This window comes from Poeciliopsis prolifica, unplaced genomic scaffold (genome assembly GCF_027474105.1).
Source record: "Poeciliopsis prolifica strain line A6 unplaced genomic scaffold, Auburn_PproV2 SCAFFOLD099, whole genome shotgun sequence".
Classification (NCBI taxonomy): Eukaryota; Metazoa; Chordata; class Actinopteri; order Cyprinodontiformes; family Poeciliidae; genus Poeciliopsis; species Poeciliopsis prolifica.
The window spans coordinates 995,426-1,017,952 of NW_026562474.1; the positions used below are offsets into that span (position 1 = coordinate 995,426).

At 37.1% G+C, this 22,527-nt stretch overlaps 2 protein-coding genes across 4 annotated transcripts; one reads left to right on the forward strand and one right to left on the reverse strand.

Moving 5' to 3' along the window:
* Positions 1-1,174: 1,174 nt before the first annotated feature.
* rbm45 (RNA binding motif protein 45) lies at positions 1,175-10,588 on the reverse strand. 3 transcript variants are annotated; one of them, XM_055023392.1, is made up of 11 exons: positions 10,282-10,588; positions 8,578-8,700; positions 7,633-7,759; positions 7,350-7,475; positions 7,098-7,256; positions 6,475-6,595; positions 5,016-5,106; positions 4,219-4,376; positions 4,060-4,135; positions 3,350-3,480; positions 1,175-1,552 (listed from the first exon to the last, which is right to left on the reverse strand). In XM_055023392.1, exons 1-10 carry the CDS (start codon positions 10,555-10,557, stop codon positions 3,364-3,366), a joined length of 1,374 nt encoding a protein of 457 aa, XP_054879367.1. In that variant the 5' UTR covers positions 10,558-10,588; the 3' UTR covers positions 1,175-1,552; positions 3,350-3,363. The 3 variants fall into 3 exon arrangements, with proteins under 3 accessions (XP_054879367.1, XP_054879368.1, XP_054879366.1); XM_055023393.1 differs by having other exon boundaries at positions 4,219-4,355; positions 7,086-7,256; XM_055023391.1 differs by having other exon boundaries at positions 7,086-7,256.
* Positions 10,589-16,428: 5,840 nt separating this feature from the next.
* On the forward strand, positions 16,429-19,064 carry LOC129353957 (cytochrome c). Its single transcript, XM_055023406.1, has 3 exons — positions 16,429-16,547; positions 17,735-17,917; positions 18,013-19,064. The coding sequence occupies exons 2-3, from the start codon at positions 17,749-17,751 to the stop codon at positions 18,156-18,158; spliced, it is 315 nt and encodes a 104-aa protein (XP_054879381.1). The 5' UTR covers positions 16,429-16,547; positions 17,735-17,748; the 3' UTR covers positions 18,159-19,064.
* Positions 19,065-22,527: the final 3,463 nt, after the last annotated feature.

Below are 22,527 nucleotides of genomic sequence, written 5' to 3' on the forward strand. Positions count from 1 at the left end.
TGTTTGATACTTACTTAAAGGTTGCTATGTCCTAATTTACTGAGATCTACATTTTGATCTGTATGGCTTGATCTGGTGGGTTTTGTAACAATAATGAAAACCTGGACATTGAACAAGTGTACCTTAGAATCACATTAGCAGGCGTCTCCTTAGGATGGATTTAACTGGTTAGTCCTGGTTAGTGCTTTGACTTTACAGATAAAGCTTTAATTTCTGGGCTTATTTAGTCATAGTGTGTCAGCAGACCATCTATGTACTGTAACACTTAAAGTCTATTATTGGTTAACTTTGAAGCAAGTTAAATAGATTTTGCATAATATTATTCATGGAAATTTGTTTTATGTAGGAGTGAGTCGATTGCAGTTTTTGGGCTGATCGCCGATTTTTAAAAAACCTCATCCAGATTTTGGCCGGTACTGATTTTATTTGAAAGAAAAGTCACAAAGTTGGCAAAAGTGGTGGGCAGCTCTATCAGTTAACTGCAAAACAGAGGGGGACCGTGACTGATTTTTAGACTTGCAGCAATGAGTCAGATCAGTTTTTTATGTATCCACCAATCACTAATCTACCAAAATATTAGACATCGGCGACAATTTATTATTCTTAACCTAAAAATGTGCTCTTATGGGAGTTGATGGGACCCAACTGGTCAAGACACAGCTGCTATTCTTTTAGTATTGATGTACAATATATAGTGGTATCGATCAATTTGCCTTTTTTAACATATTAGAATTAGAGTTTGCATCCATCTTGTTGCAAACAGCATCGAGATGGTTGCAGAAAGGGGAGCGAGTATTAGTTTGGTATTGGTTTGGTCATGTGACAGGTAGTGATGGATCAGGATTTTGGGGTCTTTAATTAAAGCAGAGGTGCAGATGGTTTTTACAAAGTGTTGAAAGTCTAGGAAAATATGTATACAATATTGATAAGTGTTGTTATCAGCTATAACAGCAGTATTAATATGGTATATTGGCCCAGATTTTCAAATTGGTGCATTCCCAATAAACTTTGCAACAAAAGGGATCATAGAAATGAAAAATTAATAATAGAAAAAAAGTTTGAAATTTTAATTGAAATGTAATTTCTTTGCAATGTATGTTTGCATGTCTTGATGTCAGAAATTGTAACAATAACATCCAATATAAATTATGAATAAAAAACGCTGAATGCAGACCTTGATGTACTTTTTATTAATGAAAAGAATAAAAATCAGTCCAAATAACACAATCATCTGAGCTTAGTATGGGTTTACATACCTGATCTGACTGTTCAGGTCAAGTTCTTTAAACTTAGACTACAGGATCCTGCTTACAGTTTAACAAAAACAGATCTTCTGAATCATAATCTAGCTCATTTTTAAACTCCAAATTTTGCCTATTTTTTTCCACAAAGTCTTGGTTTGAAATGTAAATTAAACAGAAACATCATTAAACACAGAGATGCTTACTGACTGAATACGAGTCAGGCAAAGGGTCGGGTCAGAGGTCAGGAGATGATGTTGGTGTCTGTTGGTCTGTCAGGTCAGGTGTCGTTTTGTTATGACAACAGTCGCCTAGGGAACAAAAAGCTGCAGTGTTATTAACAGGGAATGGGGTGACATCTTTTCAGCTTAAAAGTGCTTCATTTAACCAAGCTGTCAGTCGACTTTACCTTTAAATAAGAAATAAGGAACTAAATGAAAGCAGAACAACAAAGCCAGAGCATGCAAGCTGACAGACACAGTGCCTTAGAAAAGTCTTTGTAAATAAATAAATGAAACACATTCAGATGGTCTCAGTCCAACCTGACTGAGCAAAGAAAAAATATTAAATAAAACATTTTCTATTGCACCTTCATTTATTAAAAATGAAGGTTTTTAACCCCATTAAACCAGACTCAAGTTGTTGAACAAAACACAACAAAATGGAAAAAGTTTGCAGGATATGAAGACTTTTGCAAGGCTCTGTAACTTACATATGTTATTGTGAAACTAGGGCTGAGCAATAAATCAACGTTTTCAATTCATCACATTTTGAAGACTTCATTTTTGGAAAATTTAGACATTTTTTTTCTCACCAATTCATCTTGTTTGATAAACATATTTTATAGTTTCTATTTATTTAGACTTTTAATACAGGTCACCTCTACCAGGAACTATTATACCCAGGCTAAAAAATGTTTTTAATTACGGGACTAAAGTCATTATGCTATCAGAATAAACTCATACTATTAGGAAAGTTAAAGTAGTAAGTTTAAGAGAACTATGACATAAAAATTTTTTATTAAAATGAGAAATGTTAAGCATCTTGAGAAGTTATAGTTTGTAATCAATTTTAAAAATAATATTTTATATTTTATCACATCAGCATTGAATTATTAATTCAAGCTTTAAAACAACATGCAAATAACTGACTTTATTAAGAAAAAAACTACACACACTGAGGTTCTGATAGTTAAGCTCTTGTAATTTTATATGTGTATTTTCATATTTCATAATGATTTTTTTCTGAGGGGTTCTGCTAATATTATGACTGTATTCTCTGATCTAAACAAACATTCTCATATGGCCCTGATAGTCAGACATACAACCCACAGAAGGAATGATAGAAATAAATTCACTTTTTGACAATATTTTTTTGTAATTTCTATTTTAGAAAAGGGAGAGAGCAAAATAAGAATAATCAGACAAAAAAGCCTAAAAAGCCGACAAAAAAATGGTTAAAATTAAAAAACGGATCTGGTTTGAAAAAAATGTTTTTTTAAATTGAATTTTATTTTTAATCCTTATCGCCCAGCCCTGTGTGAAACTCATGCACACAGTTCTAACTACAATACCATGAGAGAAATGATCTGAGTTGTTAGATACAGGGTCTCCCCCAGAGTTTTAAAAGATTGGCAGACTACTAGGCTTGACTTGTGTCCCCACCAGGCTACCAATCTTTTATTTGGAATAGGTTTCTGCCAATCTTGTACTGGTCTACATGCCAAGAACTTCAGCAAATAAAGTGACAGGTCATGGATAAAGGACCAATACATTTTGGACACTTCAATTAGTATGAAGTGACTAAAACAACAGTAAAAAAAAAATTTTTTCAGGCACTTCATACTAATTAAAGTGTCCTTTTATAATTTTACAGTTGGTGTTTAGGTATTGCTGATAATATCTTCCAACAATACATAATTACAAATTATATTTTCAAATTTTCTGTAAATGTAACAAAATAATGTAACTCAAAAACATGGTGGGCCACAGGGTGAAGGCCCTGGCGCTCCATCATCAAGCTTAGCAAGTTTTCTGTGGGAAACCCTGTAGAAGTGTGTACAACATTTAGGCATTGTTTGCTTATGTTCCTTAAAATGTAACCCTTACCTGCCAGTTCTGGTCTAGTAGGTCCGCGGCCGCTTGTGAGACTCCTCCCGAGGAGGATCAGCCAGCATCACCTTCATCTTCACTCCGTTGACGATCCGACCGTGGAGCACGGCCATGGCCTCATCTGCACACTGAGACGCACAAAGACACAGGACTGAAACTCACACAAACTCCTTCCCACCAGGCTTCACACCTCTGTCTTTGTGTCAGTAGGTAACTTCTCATCGGAGCAGATAGAAATCACATGTGGTAACCCAAGGCTCAATTCTGGAACTCCCATTTATCTACATCCTCCTGCAAACTCACGTTTTGACAAGACAAAAAGTTGCCATAATTACACAGATGATACACAGCTTTACATTTCCATGTAACTACTTAACTGAATCCATCCAACCACTGAACAGATGCTTAGAACAAATCAACATAAGGATCCATCATAACTTTCTCCAGCTGAACAGAAACAAACCAAAGTTATTATCTTTGGACCTCAGCACTCAGTTTTTACAGCTGGAAACTAGAGATAGGCTGAAATCTGAGTGTTGTGATGAACTTTGACCTGAAAATTCAGAACTACATAAAAACAGTTACAAAGTCAGTCTTTTACCACCTGAAGAACATTTCATAAAGACTTTTTATGATCTAAAGCACTTTTTTAAACATGTGCTATACAAATAAATTTGATTTTACTCATTCATTCCTGAGAGACTCACCTGTTTGTCAGCATACTTCATGTATCCAACCTTCCTTCCTGGAACCAAATGGACTTCGATCAGGGAACCGAAGCGACTGCAGAGACAGACATTAGCAGGCATGTTTTAGCTGTGGGATAACCCAGAAACATTGCGACGGAGTGGAGTGTCAACGTTTACCAGAATACATCCTCCAGCACGTCAAGCGGCAGCGGGGAGGGGTTGAAGACAACAAACAGGCGTTCTTTGGCCTTACTGTCAGATGGAGCTAGCTTCTTGAGAGGTGGCAGAGTGACATCCGTCTGAATGCGAGACATCTGCGAGACAGACGAGTATCCCTGGTGGAGAGAGACCAGGGCGGGAAATATTAGTTTTATTAAAAGCATTAGGGTTAAGTGATGCTACCTCCCACCTGCATGTGGCATTATGGCTGGAAGACATAAATTCCAGCTCCAATCAAATAAGAATAAAATCTGATTTACAATTTTAATATATTTTTTTCCCCTTGAATTATTTTATTTATTTTACAAATGACAGAAAATATCTTTAAAAGCTAGCTTTATTTCAATCATTCCTTCACATGACCTGAAGTCAGAGTTGAGGCTGAGGGAAAGATGGTAGTTCTTGGGTTGGTTGAAAGAAATCCAGATTTTGCAAAACTGTAAATCTTCAAAGCAAGAAAATTTTATTAAAGATAAAAATGATTTACTGTCCATCCGTAAGTGGCAGCATTTCACACTTCTTCTACACTACCTGGATGCTGAGTCAATATGGTAAATAACAAAAAGTCCCACTGGTTTTCACACATAAGTGTTAAGATCACAAAATTCCTTGCAAATATTTCTAAAGTAGCACCACAAAATCAGTGATTTTGATTGTAAGAAGAAAAAACAATTACAAAAACATATTTAGTCTTGTGAAGGAATGTATTTGCAATAAGAGGAGGAGCAAGGAGAACAGGAAGTGAATAAACTCACGGTGGGTTTGATCATACTGCTGGAGGCTCCGTTCCACACCGAGGAGAGGATCTGGGCTGTAACAAACTGAGAGGCCATCCGGTTTGCAGGGCTGCACATAAACAATGTTACTAGCACTCAAACGCTCTTGCACGACCTCCCATCAGTCAAGTTCTCATTTAGTTGCTACGAAACAATATCAACATTTATTGTAGGTCATATCAGTATTACATATTAATTAACCTAATTCTATGACAGGTCAGTCCGTCTACATTTTCAAATGTTTGTAGAATCACCTTTAAATACAGCCTCTGAAAACATTATATGACAACCAGACAGGCTCAATTTATTAAATGCATAACTTCTGATTTGATGGGTAATGAGAGAAGGGGGAGGACCTGCGATACTAGATTTGATTTTGCTGCATCAAAGTAAAGGGGTTTTGATTTGTAATATATTTCCTAAACAGATTTGTAACAATGTCAGATTTTTTCCCCCTCAGGTATAGTTGAGAAATGTACATTCACCCAGTAAGAATTTCTTTTTTTTCTGAAGTTAAATCTGACTTAACTCGTCTTATTTTAGGTTAGTCAATTCTACTAACTGATGTCTTCAGAATCAGAAGTTTACATACATTTTCTCAGTATTTGGTAGTATTGCCTTTGAACTGTATGGCTCTGATCAAACCTTTCCTTTCTCAAGCTTCTTAGTTTGCTGGAGTTCTGGTTTGTCCTGACAGAATTGGTGGAACTGAATTCATTTTGTGGGCCACAGTGTCACGCTTTTTCACACCTGCCCACATTTTCTCCAAAGAACTGATGTCATATCTTGGCTGATTTCTTCTGGCTTTCCATTGTGTCAAAAAGAAACACGCGTATTGATGTGGCCTTCAAAAACATCTACAAGTGTGACTCCAATTAACTCAAATGTGTCAGTTAACCTGTCAAAACTTTTTGCTGCCATGACATCGTCACTTGGGCTTTTTCACACCTGGCCTCATTATTTAAAGAGACAGTAAGCATTCTGTATGTAAACTTCTGATTTTGAAGACATGAATAAATAAATCTCTGACACATTCTGTAGTCATTGTGGAACTAACAAATAGAAATACTTTTGTTATTTCTAAGTGACCTAAAAGAAGAAAACTTTGGTCTGACTTAACTTCAGGCTGTTTTTTATTGGATGTAAGTACAATTCCAGTTTCAACTGCATTGTACTGCTTAATGACCCATTAATGACATGCTGAAGTTTGTGGTTGTAAAGAAACAAAATGTGATAACATTCAAGAGGAATGAAAACATTTTCAAGGATCTGCCAATAGATTGTTGATTAGAAAGATTATTGACAGTGAATGCACTCTCTAAAATATTCAAAGCTATCTTCAGCAATGCAGGTAGCTGTGTGTGTGTGTGTGTGTGTGTGTGTGTGTGTGTGTGTGTGTGTGTGTGTGTGTGTGTGTGTGTGTGTGTGTGTTTAGTACCTCTCTCCATCATCGTAAAAAGCCACTTGAATTCGGTTGCCAGGTGGATATTCAAAGCCGTTCAGCTTCTCCTTGGCATAAACTGCTGATCCGAGATTATTGTAGCGAATCAGAGCGTGACCTGGAGGCACATGGAGGAGCCCAATTAAAGCGGGTCATCTCCAATCAGAACCAATACAAACTGCTGACACCAAAACTTCTGCTTCATATAAAAATGTTTCAGTGAACAGGTTTGTTTAGACTCCATTGATATCTACTAACAAACTGATCCAAGACAGCTGACCTGCCATGTGTGATCATTAACGCCAAGGTTTGGTCATAACTGGCCCAGTTACCAGCATTAAGGTTTTAAACAGCTTAAAGACTTTCCTATCATACTCTTCCACTATTTGGAAGTTATTTTACTGAGATGCATGGCCACATTTCTATGTCATAAGCTATGTAACAAAGAGTCCCTCCTGCCCCCCACTTCACAACTGCTCACATCATACATGATGCTCGAGCATGTATCGACTTCCATTTGCCACTAAAAGCCATAAGAACAGTGAGAACAATCTGGATAAGACCTGATAAAACTCACAGCAAAATGAATCCACAGTGGGGGCAAGTACCTTTGCTCATACCGTACGAGTCTCTGTGCAGCTCACAGTACTCCATGCCTGGGATGAGGTCAAACAGAGCAAAGATCTGCTCCTGGGTGAGCGCGGCCCGCGTGGACACCATCAGAGAGCGGGTGAACTCACTTTGGCGGTAGTCCATCATGGAGTAGTTCCCCTGATCAGCTGTAGTACAAAAAACAGAAACAAACAAGGTAAGAAACAGAAAAAGAGTTCATATTTGAAATGCTTGATTCCATGTGTTTTTAAAATGCATACTAGTGATGATGGGGTACTGGTTCATGGAGTCACCAGAGCTGTAATCTCCACCCCTGGTCCCTCCTGCAGAGTAATCTTCAGAGGAGTTATTTTTACTGCGTGGTTCAGCCAGGATGGCTCTGTAAGCTGGAGACGATACCACAGTTTTTGTATTTAACCAACAAGACACTGGCTGAGGTTCTAATTCATGAAGTCTATTGTTATGAACATTTCCAAAACTACTCTTCAAGTGATAAATTCCACACTACAACCTGAACCAGTGGACCAACCGGCACAGACTCACATTTGTCACAGTTCTCGATGGCGAGGGCAGCTTGAGAGGGTTTGTAGTAGCGCACATAGCCGAGGCCTTTGCTTTCACCTGTGACCTTGTTTCTGATAAGGATGCAATATTCAATATCTCCGTACTCCTGGAAGACATGCAGAGAAGAAAAACAGCCGTGGGACAGAAATGAAACAAATGCTCCTCTAATATTCTGAACAAGTATGCAAGGCAATCTAAAGTTGATTGGTCTTATTGATTAACAATTAATTGATTAGCTTTCTTAAAAACTTGAGTTTTCTCTTATACTAAGATGGCTAACGAACGTTCCATAAATTTTTGTATGATAAAAAACAAAAACATTACATTTTAACATTATTTTGTGTTCGCTGTATGAAATACTGACTGAAAAAAAGAAAACTGTGGTTTCCTCACATTAATGTACTTTGACATATTTATAAAACAATTTAAGAAAAAAGAAACTTCTTAGGTTGCTGAACAGAAAAATAAAAGATAAAAAGTATTAAATATGTGAAACTGTCTGTAGTTGCTCTTAAAGGAATGTTAAAACTTTGCTCCAGGTAGCGCACTAACTCACAACAGCCCTCAAAATCATTTTGCATCCCTAACCAGACTCTGGACCATTTCTCTTTCCTGTTCTGGCATGGCTCTGCCATCTTTGTTTCTGTATCAACTGGCTCCACTAGAGGATGACCAGCAGCACCATCTTCTATGTAGCTGGCAAAAGCAGATCAGTGGTTGATTTTCATTCTTTTGTAGAGGTAGATAAGCTCAATAGAATAAGATCAGTTTCTAAGTATCGGCAAATCACTAATCTTCCAAAACAAAGGAAATTGGGACAGATTTATCTGTGTTACTCCTAAAAAAAAGGGCTTGAAATATTTCACTGTATTTGCTTTACAATTTAAAATGAATGACAAAATGATAATGTAACAGAGTAATTACTCTGAATGTGTTTTTTAGATCCTCCTCTGTGAAAGTTTTGGGAATCATGATGAATATCCTGGTCAGCTCTTCATCCTCAACATCTCTGTGTCTGCCTGATCCTCGTGACTGTGCTATAAACACCTAAAAAACACACAATACAGCATCCATATTATAGTCTAATAAATCATATTCATAAATTAAGACAAAGCAGAACTTTATTGTCATTCGTTCAGGACTCTGCGGCTGACACCATCTGGACCTGCAGCCTTGCTCTGATTCAGTCTCTCCAGCTGCCTCTTCACTTCTAAATACAGAAAAGTAGGACGGGGAGGCAAAGGGAGCAGCAGCATCTCCTGATTTGGTTGAAGACAAACTTGTGGAAGCAGAAGAATGCATGACTGAGGTGGAAGATAGGACACCTGAGGTTTGACAGGAAAGCTGTCAGTCAGAGGAAGGTGGGATGTCTGGAGACAGGAGAGGATGATGATGATGCTGAACTTGTTCCTGAACTGAACCTGTTAAAAAATGTGTTAAGCTCATTTGTTCTGTCAAGGCTTCCGTCAATCTGATTCTCCTTTTGCTTGAAGCCTGTGATCTTCTTCATCCCTGACCACACATCTCTGATATTGATCCTCTGCAGTTTATTGTCCAGATTCTTCCTGTACTTCTCCTTGCTGTCTCTAATCCTGACTTTCAGCTGCTTGTATACTCTTTTTTAAGTCACTGGTGATCCAGGGTTTGTTATTTGGGAAGCATTTCACTGTTCTGGGAGGGGTGTTGCTGTCCACACAGAAGTTTACATAGTCAGTCACACACTCATTCATGGCCATGATGTCGTCAACATATGGCTGGCAGAGAGTAGTCCAATCAATTTCTTCAAGACAAGCCTGGAGGGGCTCTTCTGCTTCCTGTGACCATTTCCTAACAGCCATCTTCCAAATAGGTCGCCTCACCAGAGTTTTGTATTCAGAACAGAGAAAAACATGTTTATGGTCAGATTTCCCCAGAGGAAGTCTTGGTTTGGAGACACGCATCCTTGACATTGGCATAAAACAAATCCAAAATCTTGGTTTTTTTGCTCCGGCTCTGCATCCATGACACTTCCTGTTTAACTCCTCTAGGCTTTCTGGCTTCAGCTGTGGTATTATTTCAGCTTTTCCAATGTTGATCAGCTGCTCCCTGTTGTAAACCACTCTGTTGCTATGGTTATGATTACACAATAGCAAAAATACAAAAAATATTGGCAAAATATTTATCCAAAATAAGAAAGGACAACTGTTCAAAACAAAATATTTTTCTAAAAAAAGCAGGAATTAATTTTTTTAAATAAAAAAATAAAAAGAAATCTCAATGAAAACACAAAGCTATTGACCGACTAAAGAAAGAATGGGTAGTAATTTAAAAATGCTATTTCTTAAAATTTATAAAAGATAAATTAAAAAATGTAATTGGATAATATCAGCAACATAACTTTTGATGAATACCTGGAATATGAAAAGATGAAAACGTTACATTATAAAGAAATGACCTCAGTGGGTCAAAAGAAACATCTTACGCGTCAGAGGGTTGATAGCTAACATGATAACATGTTAGCTGTTATCATGTTAGCCACTAGCATGCTAGCTACAGCTTTAACCAAATTTACTTAAACATTAACATTGACAGATAATATTTCAGTCAGCTGGTGTAACTTCTCTGTTATTACCATCCCTTTAGTTGTACCTTTATCGGTTTAGTCCCCTCCTGCAGCACCTTTCCGTGCATTTCTTCCATGGCTAAGCAGGCCTGTGACGACTTAGCGAACTTCACATATGAGACGCCTTTGGGCTCCTTTGTCTGCTTGTCTTTGACCAGCCAGACCCCCTGAACCTCCCCAAACTTCGAAAAACTCTCCCGAAGCTCGTCTTCAGTTATAGACCGACTGGTGACCACGAACAGACGGCTGTTCGGAGGGTCGTCCAGGTTTTCGGGCATCTGTTTTGAAGAGCTGTCCTCCATCTTTCCTTTTCTTGCAGTCGCCGGTGATGCGTTTGGGTGTTCCTCTTCCTCCTCAGAAAAAAAACCCCTGCGCTAGTTCTCAAAGCTCCTGCTTTCTGTGAACTGGTTGCAGATGCGACTGCAGATCTCAAACTGTGAATATTTCCGACTTGTCCTGTGTTCCTAACAACCCAAAAGTTACATATTGATATAAACATTTTAATATATGAGTTTAAAACAAGAAATGTGTCTCAAACTTCTCTCGTCTCGACAAAAACAGATTATAAATTACACTTCCGTTAATAAAAACATAGAAAACATTATCGTCATATTTTCATTTAATTGTTTTCTATAAGAACCTTGCTTTTATTGGTCTTTATTGCAGATATTGTAGAAATTCCAACTCAACGATTTACTGTGCGGGGATTTAGAGCCGTTCAATGGAAAAAATTATAATTACATCAACTAATTGATGTAATTGGTTGATGTAATTTTTTTTTACTTAATTTATACAAACCAAAACAAGTGATTTATGGCCTGTAGGACTCATTAAAGTATTGGTGTGGGGCGTGAATGTTTATGACTAATATGCAAGTGATGTATGGTGGTCAGAAGCAAAATGAACCCAACGAACCCAATCAAACAAAACCACACCCAGAGGCCAAAACTCCAGGGGAATCTAAGGTAGAAATTAGCCAAAAATGTTGGGAGAAGTTGGCTTAGACATAGAGGCTACGTTGGGCCCAGGTGTTCCTGGTCAGCCCCTGATGCCTGTCCAATCCCATCTCACTGGATAGACAAGACGTAAAAGCCAAAAAACAAGATTTTCACATTTGATGACTGCTTTCAACCTGACTCACTTTCAGATGAAACCTTTTGTCTATATAGTGTTGGTTGATTGCCACTACTGGACGTCAATTTTCATCCAAATTGGATGAAAATATAATCCAGACTGATCATATCAGGACAAGCAGTCCTGATATGAAATAAAAACAGAAATTATTTACAAAAAATGATCATTCAGTACAAAAATAACCAAACGCAATCTAGGACCAAAAATTTAACTCAAGAAAATTTCACTGAAGAGAAGTTTAAGAATCCTGTTATCTTGTTAGTGAATGATGGTAAGATGGAGCAAGAGACAGACAGGGGTCTTATGTGCTGTGGAGAAGCCACTGCTCTATGCTACTCTTCAGGTGAAGAACAAAACCGAAATAAAAACCTCCAGATTTACCACTACAGTATGACTCTAAGCAATGGTCATGAAATGTGGATCATGATCAAAAGTACAATTTCTTTCATTCAAGAGGCTGAATTGAGATTCCTCTATTGGGTGACTGGACTAAAGGGTGTGAGGTCTGTCATCTGAGTAAGCAGATGACAGAAGCATTACTTCACCTTTACTTCATGGGATCTAATGAATGCCTCTTCATTCCTTGGAAATGGGTGCTTTTCAGGAACATCCCACTGTGAAGAAAGCCCTGCACAAACCCAGAAACAAAGCTTTTGGACCTATCACCCCATTACCCAGTCTCAGACAACCAGAGGTCAATGGATGGACAAACAGACAGATGGATCCAACTTATTTTTCAAAAGTGCATGTCTTTAGATTTTTGCCAGTCAACAAAATTTGACTATTGACAGGTAAAACCGGTTCTCCAGATGAAAATAAAATCCAGGAGCTACAAGGGTAGATGTTGTTTTAGGCCCAGATGGTCCAGTTACCGTTGAACCTGATGCGTGGGAATTAATTTAACTAAAACGTCTGAACATATGTGTCTTTTGGCATCCAGATAAGCAAGGATTGTGCAATGAGCAGCGAATGGTTGGCCTGATGTCCAAATCCTAAAAGTCCATGATGGAGTAGATGTGTGTTAAGATCCTGTCTAAGAGCATCAGACACAGGATCAGTGACAAGAGGCTACCCTGACTGACTCCAACCTGAACTCTTTGCTTTGTCCTGAAACTGTGGATGGAGCCTGGAGAAAATACAACATCCGATACAGAAAAAACTCATTACTCATCATATTTGTTCACTGAGAAAGTTCAACAAAACTTTTCTGCTTATTGTTGTATTGAAACACATGACTTAATTTTTAGATAATGCTGATGACTGATTTCTAACTAGTCTTCTTTACTACTGTCTGCTGAACAGATGCTGTCAATGCATCTATGGGCATTTTAAGACATAAAAAACGTTTCCAAATAACTAGGAGTTACTAGTCCTATTCTCATCTAACTATTTTTAATACTCTCTTATTCTTGCTCGCCAGAGCACCATAGACACACAGGACAAATGAGCACACCTAAGGAAATTTAGAGAAACCAATCAACCTGACAGTCATGTTTTTGGAGGAAGCGGGAGTACATGGAGAGAAGTCATGCATGCATGGGGAGAACATGCAGACTCCAGGCAGCAACACCTCAGGCTGGGATTCGAACCCAGAACCTTCTTGCTGCAAATCAACAGTGCTACCAGCTGCGCAGCCTATGCAATTTCCACTGTTTTTATTTATCCACTTTTCAAGAATATGTCAAGCCATATATAAATGTACGTATTAATTATTTAGTTAAAGCTATTATTAATATCACTATATGCATAGCCTTTGTTACATTCATTTTCTTAGATGTCTGCCTCTAATTGATAGTTATGAAACTAGGCTGATCTCCAACAACTCCTTAAAACTCATCCTTGTTTATCTTTTAGGTATTTTAGGTATTTTATTTTAGGTCACCCTAATTTGATCCTATTCTATATCTAAACCCTTGACAGGTGAAAACGTTAACTTTATTATCCCTTAGCGGCTATTATGTCCAAGGAATTAAGAAAAATCTCATGATTTATTCAAGATAATATAAATAGGACTCGTTTTGTTATTTTGTGGGTTTGGGCATGAAATTAGAAGTGCGGTAAATCAAACTTTTAATGCTTTAGGGATTTTTCTGGACCAAAAATATGGATTTTCTTCACCAGATTTTCTATTTCATGAAATTAAATTAATTTTGTTGTAATGTGATGAAAAATTAATTTTATTGTATTCATCCTTTAGTTTAAACCTGGCCAAAATTCCTCCTAAATACATTTCCACAATACTTTAAAGCAGATTGTGTAACAATTATCTTACAGAATGTTAAATGTTATAAAGTATTAAAAGAGACCAAAGCAGTGGTAATGAATGTTGATGCTTTCTGTCACATCTGATCTACCTCTGAAACGCTAATCCTCTTCAGTTACGGCCTTTCTGAAAACCAGGACAGGATTTGAAAGTTCTTCAACAAATCATTGTTGCTTAAATGAAAAATATAAAATATATATGAGAAATAAATAAACTGGGTGCAGTGAAAAACACATAAATAGAAAACAACTACAGGAAAATAGGATATCTTGACTTGGTTGGGATGAAACATGAAGGTGTTACAAGGGTAAGGATTATCCAAGAATATTATGAATTTAAGTTGACTTACACAGTGTGAAATGGTTTTATATGTTTTTGTAAAATATCACTATTTATAAGACAAAATATTCCTTTGTTTTTTTTATCTTTTCAAAGTGGATGAGTTATGCTAAAGGAAGGGTCTATTTGGAAAACGGGAATGAGAAGTGAAGAGATAATGACGATAAAATAAAAAAAACAGATCATGGACTTGATCATATTTAAAATAACAATTTCCTAATTGTGTCATCCTGTCCTCTGATTTTTGTTTTCTTTTTTTTGTGGTGCAGCAGAGTATTTACTGCTAAGGCAGATTAGATTGTATTTAGACTTCAGCTCAGATCAGCTCAGATCAGTTAATTAACTCAGGGATTAGTAATAACTTGTTTACAGAAGGCTATACTGACTGCAGATGTACTGAAGTGATGCTCAAATGTGAAACGTGCACAGTTTACTATCCACATTTATCACTCCAAGTTTATTGTCAGACAGTCTAAGAAGATTTCAATTTCATGAAACTATGTTAATAGATTAGGCAGGTTACTTATAGATTATTGACTTCTTCCTAGAATGACCAGAAGCCATTTTGCCTTCCTGATTGGAAAGTTTGTACAATTGTCCAGAACTTTGATCATAACATGTCTGCTGTTCTAAGCTCTTGACTTAATTAATGTACTGTCTACACAATGACAGCTTGCTCTATAAAGATGAGTAAATATTTAAACTCTGAGTAATTTAAAAAAATATAAGGTCAAGGTTCTCAAACGAACTAAGGTAGAACTGAATAACAACTGAAAGAGTTGCTTGAGTGGCTGCTGCCAGTTTTGGTCATTTTGTATTTTTTTGGAAACAAAATACCAAGTGACAGTTTTGTACCAACAATGTGTCAGTTCATACCAAAAACATAAAATTCTCTTTACTTCTTTTGTAGATGTTTGGTACGCATATTTAATATTTCATTTTCCAAATATTAAAAATCAATGTAGCCTTTAAATCTGTCTATAATTTTGGGTTCCTTAGCTGGAACAGGCATACAAGTATGCTTATAAATTAGGCATTTTTTTAAACCAATAGTTTTCTTCACAGCTCATTAAACGACTCTAAAACATGATAATAAAATTTGGATAAAATGGCCATCATAGTTTTGGTCATGTTGTACTCGACCTTTTGGCCGATGAAGTGGAATCATCTCCCAAGGGATGTTTTGTACTAAGCTATTCAAGTTTTTTTTTTCTTTTTTTAATTACATGTTAACGAAATGTACATTTTGAAATCATACATAAAAAGCTCACTTGCAGGCGTTTATTCAAAACTATTACAACATGTCATATTTTGTAAGTCTTCAGTCCAAAGAGAGGTAAGAAACAAAAATTTTGGAGAGAGGTTTTCCATCCACTGTCCTACACAGCGTTGGAGGGTCTGCCAGGAGTGGTGGTGCCCGTCTCCAGAGAGGTGGGTTCCCCCTGAACCGGTTGCCATTCCATCACAGGGAGAAAGGCTAATACAACATTTCTCAGAATTGTCAGAACATATTAAAATGTGCATGAAATCTGAGTATTTCTAGGATAGTTTCGCTACATAATTTATGAAACTTCCTGAATGAAAATAATGATAAAAAATACTGGTAGAAGGGGATGGAATGGTTTGTTTAGGAATGCAAAATGAAAAAGAAATTTATAAAATGATAATAAATGATATCAAAAGCATTTTATAATTGTGTCACTTTGGAACTTAACATAGAATAAAATAAAATTTGAATAAAACTTGAAAATAAAGCAAAAGCACAAAATTCAGACTAAGCTTCAGTGCCAATATGTAAGTTCAGTATTTCATTCTATCCTAGTGAAACAGCACAACAAATAAAATATTTTTGCTATTTTAAGATGTCAATATGTTGGTCTAAACCTAAGTATTTTTACCAAGGTAAGTCTGTGAACCTTTGATCCAAAGGATTAATCCTCAATCTGGTTCTGCCTGCACACAAATGAACCTCAATAAGTTTCTAATAAAATTTCAATATCAATTTTATTTCGATACCTGAGATATTTACTTTAGTTTATCTTAACATATGTAGGTACCTCGGTATTTCTCTACAGCGTGTACAAGTTTAACAATTTAAGCTGTTTTTAGTCATTTGGGGACATCGAGGGTCAGATGGAGACGACCCAGACGCCTTAACTGTCTGTCGGACGCGATTTATGCACGTGTTTTCAACCATTCCATCCATCTGTTTTTGAATAAAATATATTCAGTTTATTTCCAATTTAGTACAAAAACTCAGCCTATTTTCTCTTTAAATAGATAATGGTTCATTTAAAGTAGTTTTCAACATGGTAAAAATCTGTGAAAACATGGAGGTATGGTTTGATAAACTTTAAAATTCCTAGTTGTCCTTGAATGTAGCGTGAGCGTGGCGTAAATCCTTAGCACGTGATGTGATTGCGCAATGACGTAAAAAGCCGGTGCCTCAAAAGCGGTGTGACCTTCGCACGTTAGTCAGAGAGCGCTGCTCAGTGACAAAATTACATCAGTTCTGTACCGAGAGATTTCTTTTCACCGGCACGTTTTAGCCGAAAGGTAATTTTTATGCCTTCTATTGAATTACTATATTCTAAATAGATAGATAAAGACATGGTTTTCTAAGAATAAGGCTCTGAAGGGAACTGGGCGAATTTAAGGACATGGTGTGCCGTTACCGTTAGCTTGCCTGTTGGTGAATAGCTCACTTGCTCTCTTTGCGTAAAGTGTAACGGTTAGGTAACGTGAGGCTTTTATAAGGTGCAATGCGGGCATTTTGGCGGTTATATTAACGTTTCATTTTTACGTAGAAGCCACCCGGTCCTCCTGGACATTTCTTATCAAAAACTGCTTTGTCGGTGCTCTGCTTGAACAGCGACATTGAATCATCCTTGACTGCCTTTATTGGAGAAGTTCACGCGCCTAACCGAGAGGCAGGCCGGTCCGGAACAAAAGCTATTAGAGTTGGTCGAATTTGCTCTTTTAGTTGCTTTTAGACTTAAACACATGTGCCTTTTGTTAGAGATAAATTTATGTAATATGTTATGGTTTTAGAAAGCATCAAATTGCTATAGTCAGGGTAACACGTCTTCAGCTTGACATTATATTATATGGTAGTTAAGCAATAATTATGTTTGGTGATTGTGTTAAAGAAAATGTAATCCCTTAAACTGACTCTTATCAGGGTCACTTTAAGATGTTTTGGGGGGAATTGAACTCTAAACCTCTTAAAGAAAGAAGAAAGTAGGGTTTAAGTTGAAATTAACCTTATTTGACCAAAGTAAAGACACGACCATCAGGCTTATATAGTGTGAGCTAATCTGCTTTACTTACCAGACAAAACACCAGAGGCCACAGAAGCACCTATTATTAAAACACCTTTAGCTAAGTTCATTAGTGTTGGCTTCTTTCCTCGTGAACCTTAACACCAAAGCTGTCCCCATCTGACTTTATACTATTAAGACTGACCTTGATTACCTCTCAAAGCTGGCAACCGTCTTTTGCTTTTTATGGAAAGAAACTAAAAGCTTTGTAGTGCCATATCCGTGTGTCAGGTTTTCTTGAATTTACATCAGCCAGATGCCGGTGTTGCATCATGAAAGCTGCACTTGTTACGGATGAGGAACACGGTGTCACCTTTAGTAACCTTCAAAGTTATAGAAACAAATGGACAGAAGTGCCCAACACTTATGTTTGTTTATACATATCAGTGACCCTGAAATTTACCTTTCATTTTGCTTTCCTAGTTCCAGAGCTCATCATGGGTGACGTTGAGAAAGGAAAGAAGGTTTTCGTCCAGAAGTGTGCTCAATGCCACACCGTGGAGGCCGGGGGCAAGCACAAGGTGGGCCCCAACCTGCACGGTCTTTTCGGACGCAAGACTGGACAGGCGGAGGGCTACTCCTACACAGATGCTAACAAAAGCAAAGGTCAGTGACAATTTCTGTGTTCAGATTGTCAATAGAAAGTAAGAAACTTTACCTAATTTAGCTTTTGTTTTTTTTTGTTTTTTTTATTCTGCCAGGTATCGTATGGGGTGACGACACCCTCATGGAGTACCTGGAGAACCCCAAGAAGTACATCCCTGGCACCAAAATGATCTTTGCTGGCATCAAGAAGAAGGGAGAGCGCCAGGACCTCGTCGCTTACCTCAAGTCGTCCACATCGTGAAAATGTCAGAAGAGAGACAAAACAAAGATGAGAATATTTAATGTACTTGTTTAGGTTATTTTCAGCTCCATGCGTGTTCAGTATCTGGTTTTGTGTTTAGTCATTTGTGCAGAAGGTGTATTTATTTCGTACATGTTTGGCAAAGAACGGTTCCAGGAGGTTGTACAAATGACCAAACGTAACACTGCAGCACTTATTATTTGTGGATCTGTCCTAATAAATGCTAATCTCATTTAAAAGTTACTTGCCATGATAGGTGGCCTGACCTGTCATTCATTCTGTTCTCCATGACAATGGTTTATTTTTACTATTGTAAATTATAAGTCAGATAACAACAATAATTCAGAGAAATGTTGGGACATCTGGTAGGGATTTGGTGTGGAGTGGAGTTTCTGAGTGAAGCTTTCTCCTGATATGAGCGCTCTTAAATTTCCACATGCTGAACTCAGACAATACCTTCTTTTTGTGTTTTGTTACAACTGAAGAGCCCCTCCTTTCAGCTCTTGTTTATACTCCTGCCTGGCATCGGATTTGATGTACGTCAAGGAGACGAATCATGCTAAGGGTCACACGTTTGTTATCTGCCTCTTCACAGCGAAGAATTGTGAGTGTTTAATATCTTATCGCGGCCTTTTAAAAACCACCAACTATGCTCAGAGCGTGAAATCAGCTGGCAAACAGTCACCATGCCTAACTTTGTCACCAGAGCTTCTGTTTTCAGAAAAACTACCAAGGGTACCATCTGGATCGACAGATTATATTCACCTGATTTCACAGACTGCAAGAGTGTCGGTTTCATTTATTCTACTGTATTCGGTGCTCTAAAGACAAGGATTTTGTAGCTGTGTTTGGTTTTGGACAGAAAGGTTGAAAGGTCAAAATAAAAAACTTAAGCAACAAAAATGATTTGTTTCCTGTTTTTTGTAACCTAACTTCATTTAGCTAAATCTTGTAGAAGTATCCATACATCTTAAACTTTTTTTCACTTTGTCACTTTATATGTAAAGGGACATAAAGTAGCACTTTGTTTTATGAAAGACATTCACTGACTCATCCGTTCAAATCTCTGAGCTCAGGAGGATAGCACCTACCTGACTGGATTGTGTAGACTGAATCAGGGGATTAGGGAGTCACTGTTAAGAGTTGGACACAATCTCTTAGGTGAGTTTGATTTGGAAGAAATTGACTAACTTCAGCATCTCTGGGCTGAATTGGAGTGTCAAAGCTTTTGGTAAATTATTAGTTTAAAATGACAAATGTGGTTCTGGAGGAATGGTACAAAACTGACACAATTACAATCGTAAACCTTGGAAGCAGATTCTGGAAAGTTCTTCAAGTCTTCAGATTAACAACAGGATACCACTGAAGTTGACATGAGTGTAAAGGCAGAGCACATACTTTTGACAATAATATTCATAAAAGAAAACTAGAAGAAGCTTAAAGAATTATATGTGGGACATTTTATTAGATACTCATCTTGGTTGCTTTTTTTTTTTTTTTTCCAAATCCTATTATTTGTGGCTTCAACTGCAGACTTTCAGGCAATGTTCCAGACAGTTGTGCTGAACAAAGAGCTGAGTCAAGAAGCAAAGCTTGTGATTTACTGGACTCTATGTTCCGACCCTCATCTATGGTCTTCAGATAAAAGAATGAGATCCATAGATGTTGGAGGGATGTCTGGGCATCCCTCATTGACCTATTCGCCTCTGGATCCAAATTTTGGATATGAGAGGGATGATGGAGGAATTGACAGACTGACATAAGGGATACTAAAGTCTAATTGAGAATGTGTGGCAATACTTGAAAATTGCTGTTTGTAAATCTCTTTGTCTGCCCTAACTGAGCTTGAGCTATGTTGCAAAGAAGAATGGGGACATTGAAAATGTCAGTGTCTAGAACAATGTTGTGAGAGTCGTTCCCCGAAGTTGTAACTTCAGCAATGTGACTCCACATGATTCACTATCACTATCAGTTTGTCTAAAAATGCATCATCAATACCAAGAGTTTTCCCTTCCACCAAAGCCCAGTTAATAGCAGCAACGTGACTAGAATGTCTTTAAAGAAAAGCCTTAATCAGCAGCAGTAGTGCATTTTTGAGAACCTTGTATCATTTCCCTTCCACTTCACAATTCTGTGCTAATCATGGATGGATTCAACAAAATTTTGGAAATATTCTTCATGCAGTATTTATAATCTAATAACGCATATTGAAGTTTGTGGTGGCAATGTGCTAAGATTCAAGCAGTCATCTGCAGGGCAATGCAGCTGCCTTCATATGCTTTTGTATTTGTATGTAAAAACTATGATAGTTCTGGTGGCCCAAAAGGATCAACAAAATGCAAAGTTCAGTGCTCTCTATTTTGAAAGAAGTTAATAAAATTGCATTTTTATCTATGGACTTGGAAGCTAGGTGGATTATACAAAAATAATCTGACATCTGACATGAACATCTAGTTCATGTCAGATTCTTTTTATTTCTTCCAGAGAAGTGTTTTCTTTCTTGATCAATCCAGGGCACTTGAAACTTCCTGATTTCTCAGGATTAGTTTTCTTCAGACAGGATCTCACCAGCGTAATCTTTGGATTTGGACACACGCTACCTATTCTAAGGTGTTATAATCACTACTTATGGATCTGGACAATCTGAGTGCCACACCTGCTTAGTTACTGTATGTGTCACTCGATCCTTCATGCTCTTCTTGGATGTGTGGGAAATGAGCCAGCTGTAAGCAGCTCTGGCTGGGATCAGTGTCACCTCCCTTCCACCAAAGCCCAGTTAATAGCAGCAACGTGACTAGAATGTCTTTAAAGAAAAGCCTTAATCAGCAGCAGTAGCGCATTTAAAGGCTGCTGTTGTTAGTTTTATAGTTTTATATGTACAAATGTGAAATAAAGCTTTATAATGATTTGAATCCATTGTTATGGGTTCAGGTGAAAATCTTTGTGTTTTGTGAATATAATTAAACTCTGTAACCTGATGATTAATATAAAACAAACAGGGAAATTGTGGAGGTTTTTATTGTTTTTAGTGACACCTAATGACAACAGTGGGTACTGCACAACAAAAGGCCTTTTGCAACATTGACAATTGTGTAAACAAAAACAGAAACTAGAGGAGCAGGATCTGTTTTACATGAGGCCACTTCTCCTCAGCTGTTACGAGACAAAAAGTCTGTGAAGGTGGAAGATCGGACGAAAAAGTTTTAATATGTCACGCATGGCTTTTGTTTTCCAAGATTAAAAATGAGATTACTATACTTAGACAACAAATTTTGTTTCGGATGTTGGCAGTTTCAGAATCAGGAGCAAACGATCCTGCATCAACAAGACTTTTAGGTTTTATTTATGTTTTAAGATCTATGTTTTTCAAACATAAACCTAAATGTGTTTGTGATGTATTTTTATTTTATAAACCAAACAACAGAATGTAATACTGTTATTACTGTTATAATAACAGTAAAACTGTTATTATAACAGTGTTACTCACCCAATAATAACAGTAATAACAGTATTATTGCCTTCCAGTCTCACCCAAAGTAATCCATCCACCAAAGCCTGAATGTTGTCTTTGTATTGGCACCAAACTGACCATGCCTTAATGCCTTGAAGGATGTTCATAATGTTCAGGTTTTTTTGTTATTTTACATAATTTCTTTTAATTGCATAAATTATTTTTGTATTTTTTTTAATGTGAATTTTATTTTGTATGCCTGTTATTTTGAACATGATTTTAAAGACGCAGCTTGAACAAAATTGTCTCATTTTGTTCAAGCTCCCTCCCACTCCGGACTCAATAATGTTCCGGAGCCCTTCTCATCTAGAGATGGAAATTTGGCCTGTGTTCTTTTCAAGATGGGTTAAACTCTGTCAGATTGTATAGAGAGCATCTATCAGCATTAGTATTTAGGTTTTGCCACATATTCTCATTTGAATCCATGTCTGGATTCTTTTACTAGACCATTCTAGCACATGAATATGTTTTTGAAATGAACTATTCCATTGTAGCTCTGGCATGAGGGTGTTGTTCTGCTCCATCTCAGTCTCAAGTCTTTACAGCTTCTAGGATAAGCACTAGCTATCTTCACATTAACCTTGACCGTCTTTTTTTGCTCCTGCAGGATTAAGATAAATATAAAATCCTGCCAAACCTTTCAGTTTTATTAAAAATACATTTGGAAAAACATGTATCATTTTCCTTTCACTTCAAAGTTTTGCACGGCTTTGGGTTGGTCAGTCACATAAAATCTTAATTAAATACTTCAGTGTTTTTGGTCATAGTGACACAAAATGGAATTTAAGTTCTGAATTCTTTTGTGAGGCGTTTTACGTGTTTGTTTAAGACGCTAACCCTAACCCAGCTCCAAGAACA

Excerpts from the sequence above, each read along its gene's own strand:
- rbm45 (XM_055023391.1), bottom strand. The coding sequence starts at position 10,557 with ATGGAGGACAGCTCTTCAAAACAGATGCCCGAAAACCTGGACGACCCT. Across the intron at positions 7,476-7,632 it reads CATCGAGAACTGTGACAAAT|CTTACAGAGCCATCCTGGCT; the intron begins GTGAGTCTGTGC and ends TATCGTCTCCAG. Across the intron at positions 6,596-7,085 it reads CTCGTACGGTATGAGCAAAG|GTCACGCTCTGATTCGCTAC; the intron begins GTACTTGCCCCC and ends ATGTGCCTCCAG.
- LOC129353957 (XM_055023406.1), top strand. The coding sequence starts at position 17,749 with ATGGGTGACGTTGAGAAAGGAAAGAAGGTTTTCGTCCAGAAGTGTGCT. Across the intron at positions 17,918-18,012 it reads AGATGCTAACAAAAGCAAAG|GTATCGTATGGGGTGACGAC; the intron begins GTCAGTGACAAT and ends TTATTCTGCCAG.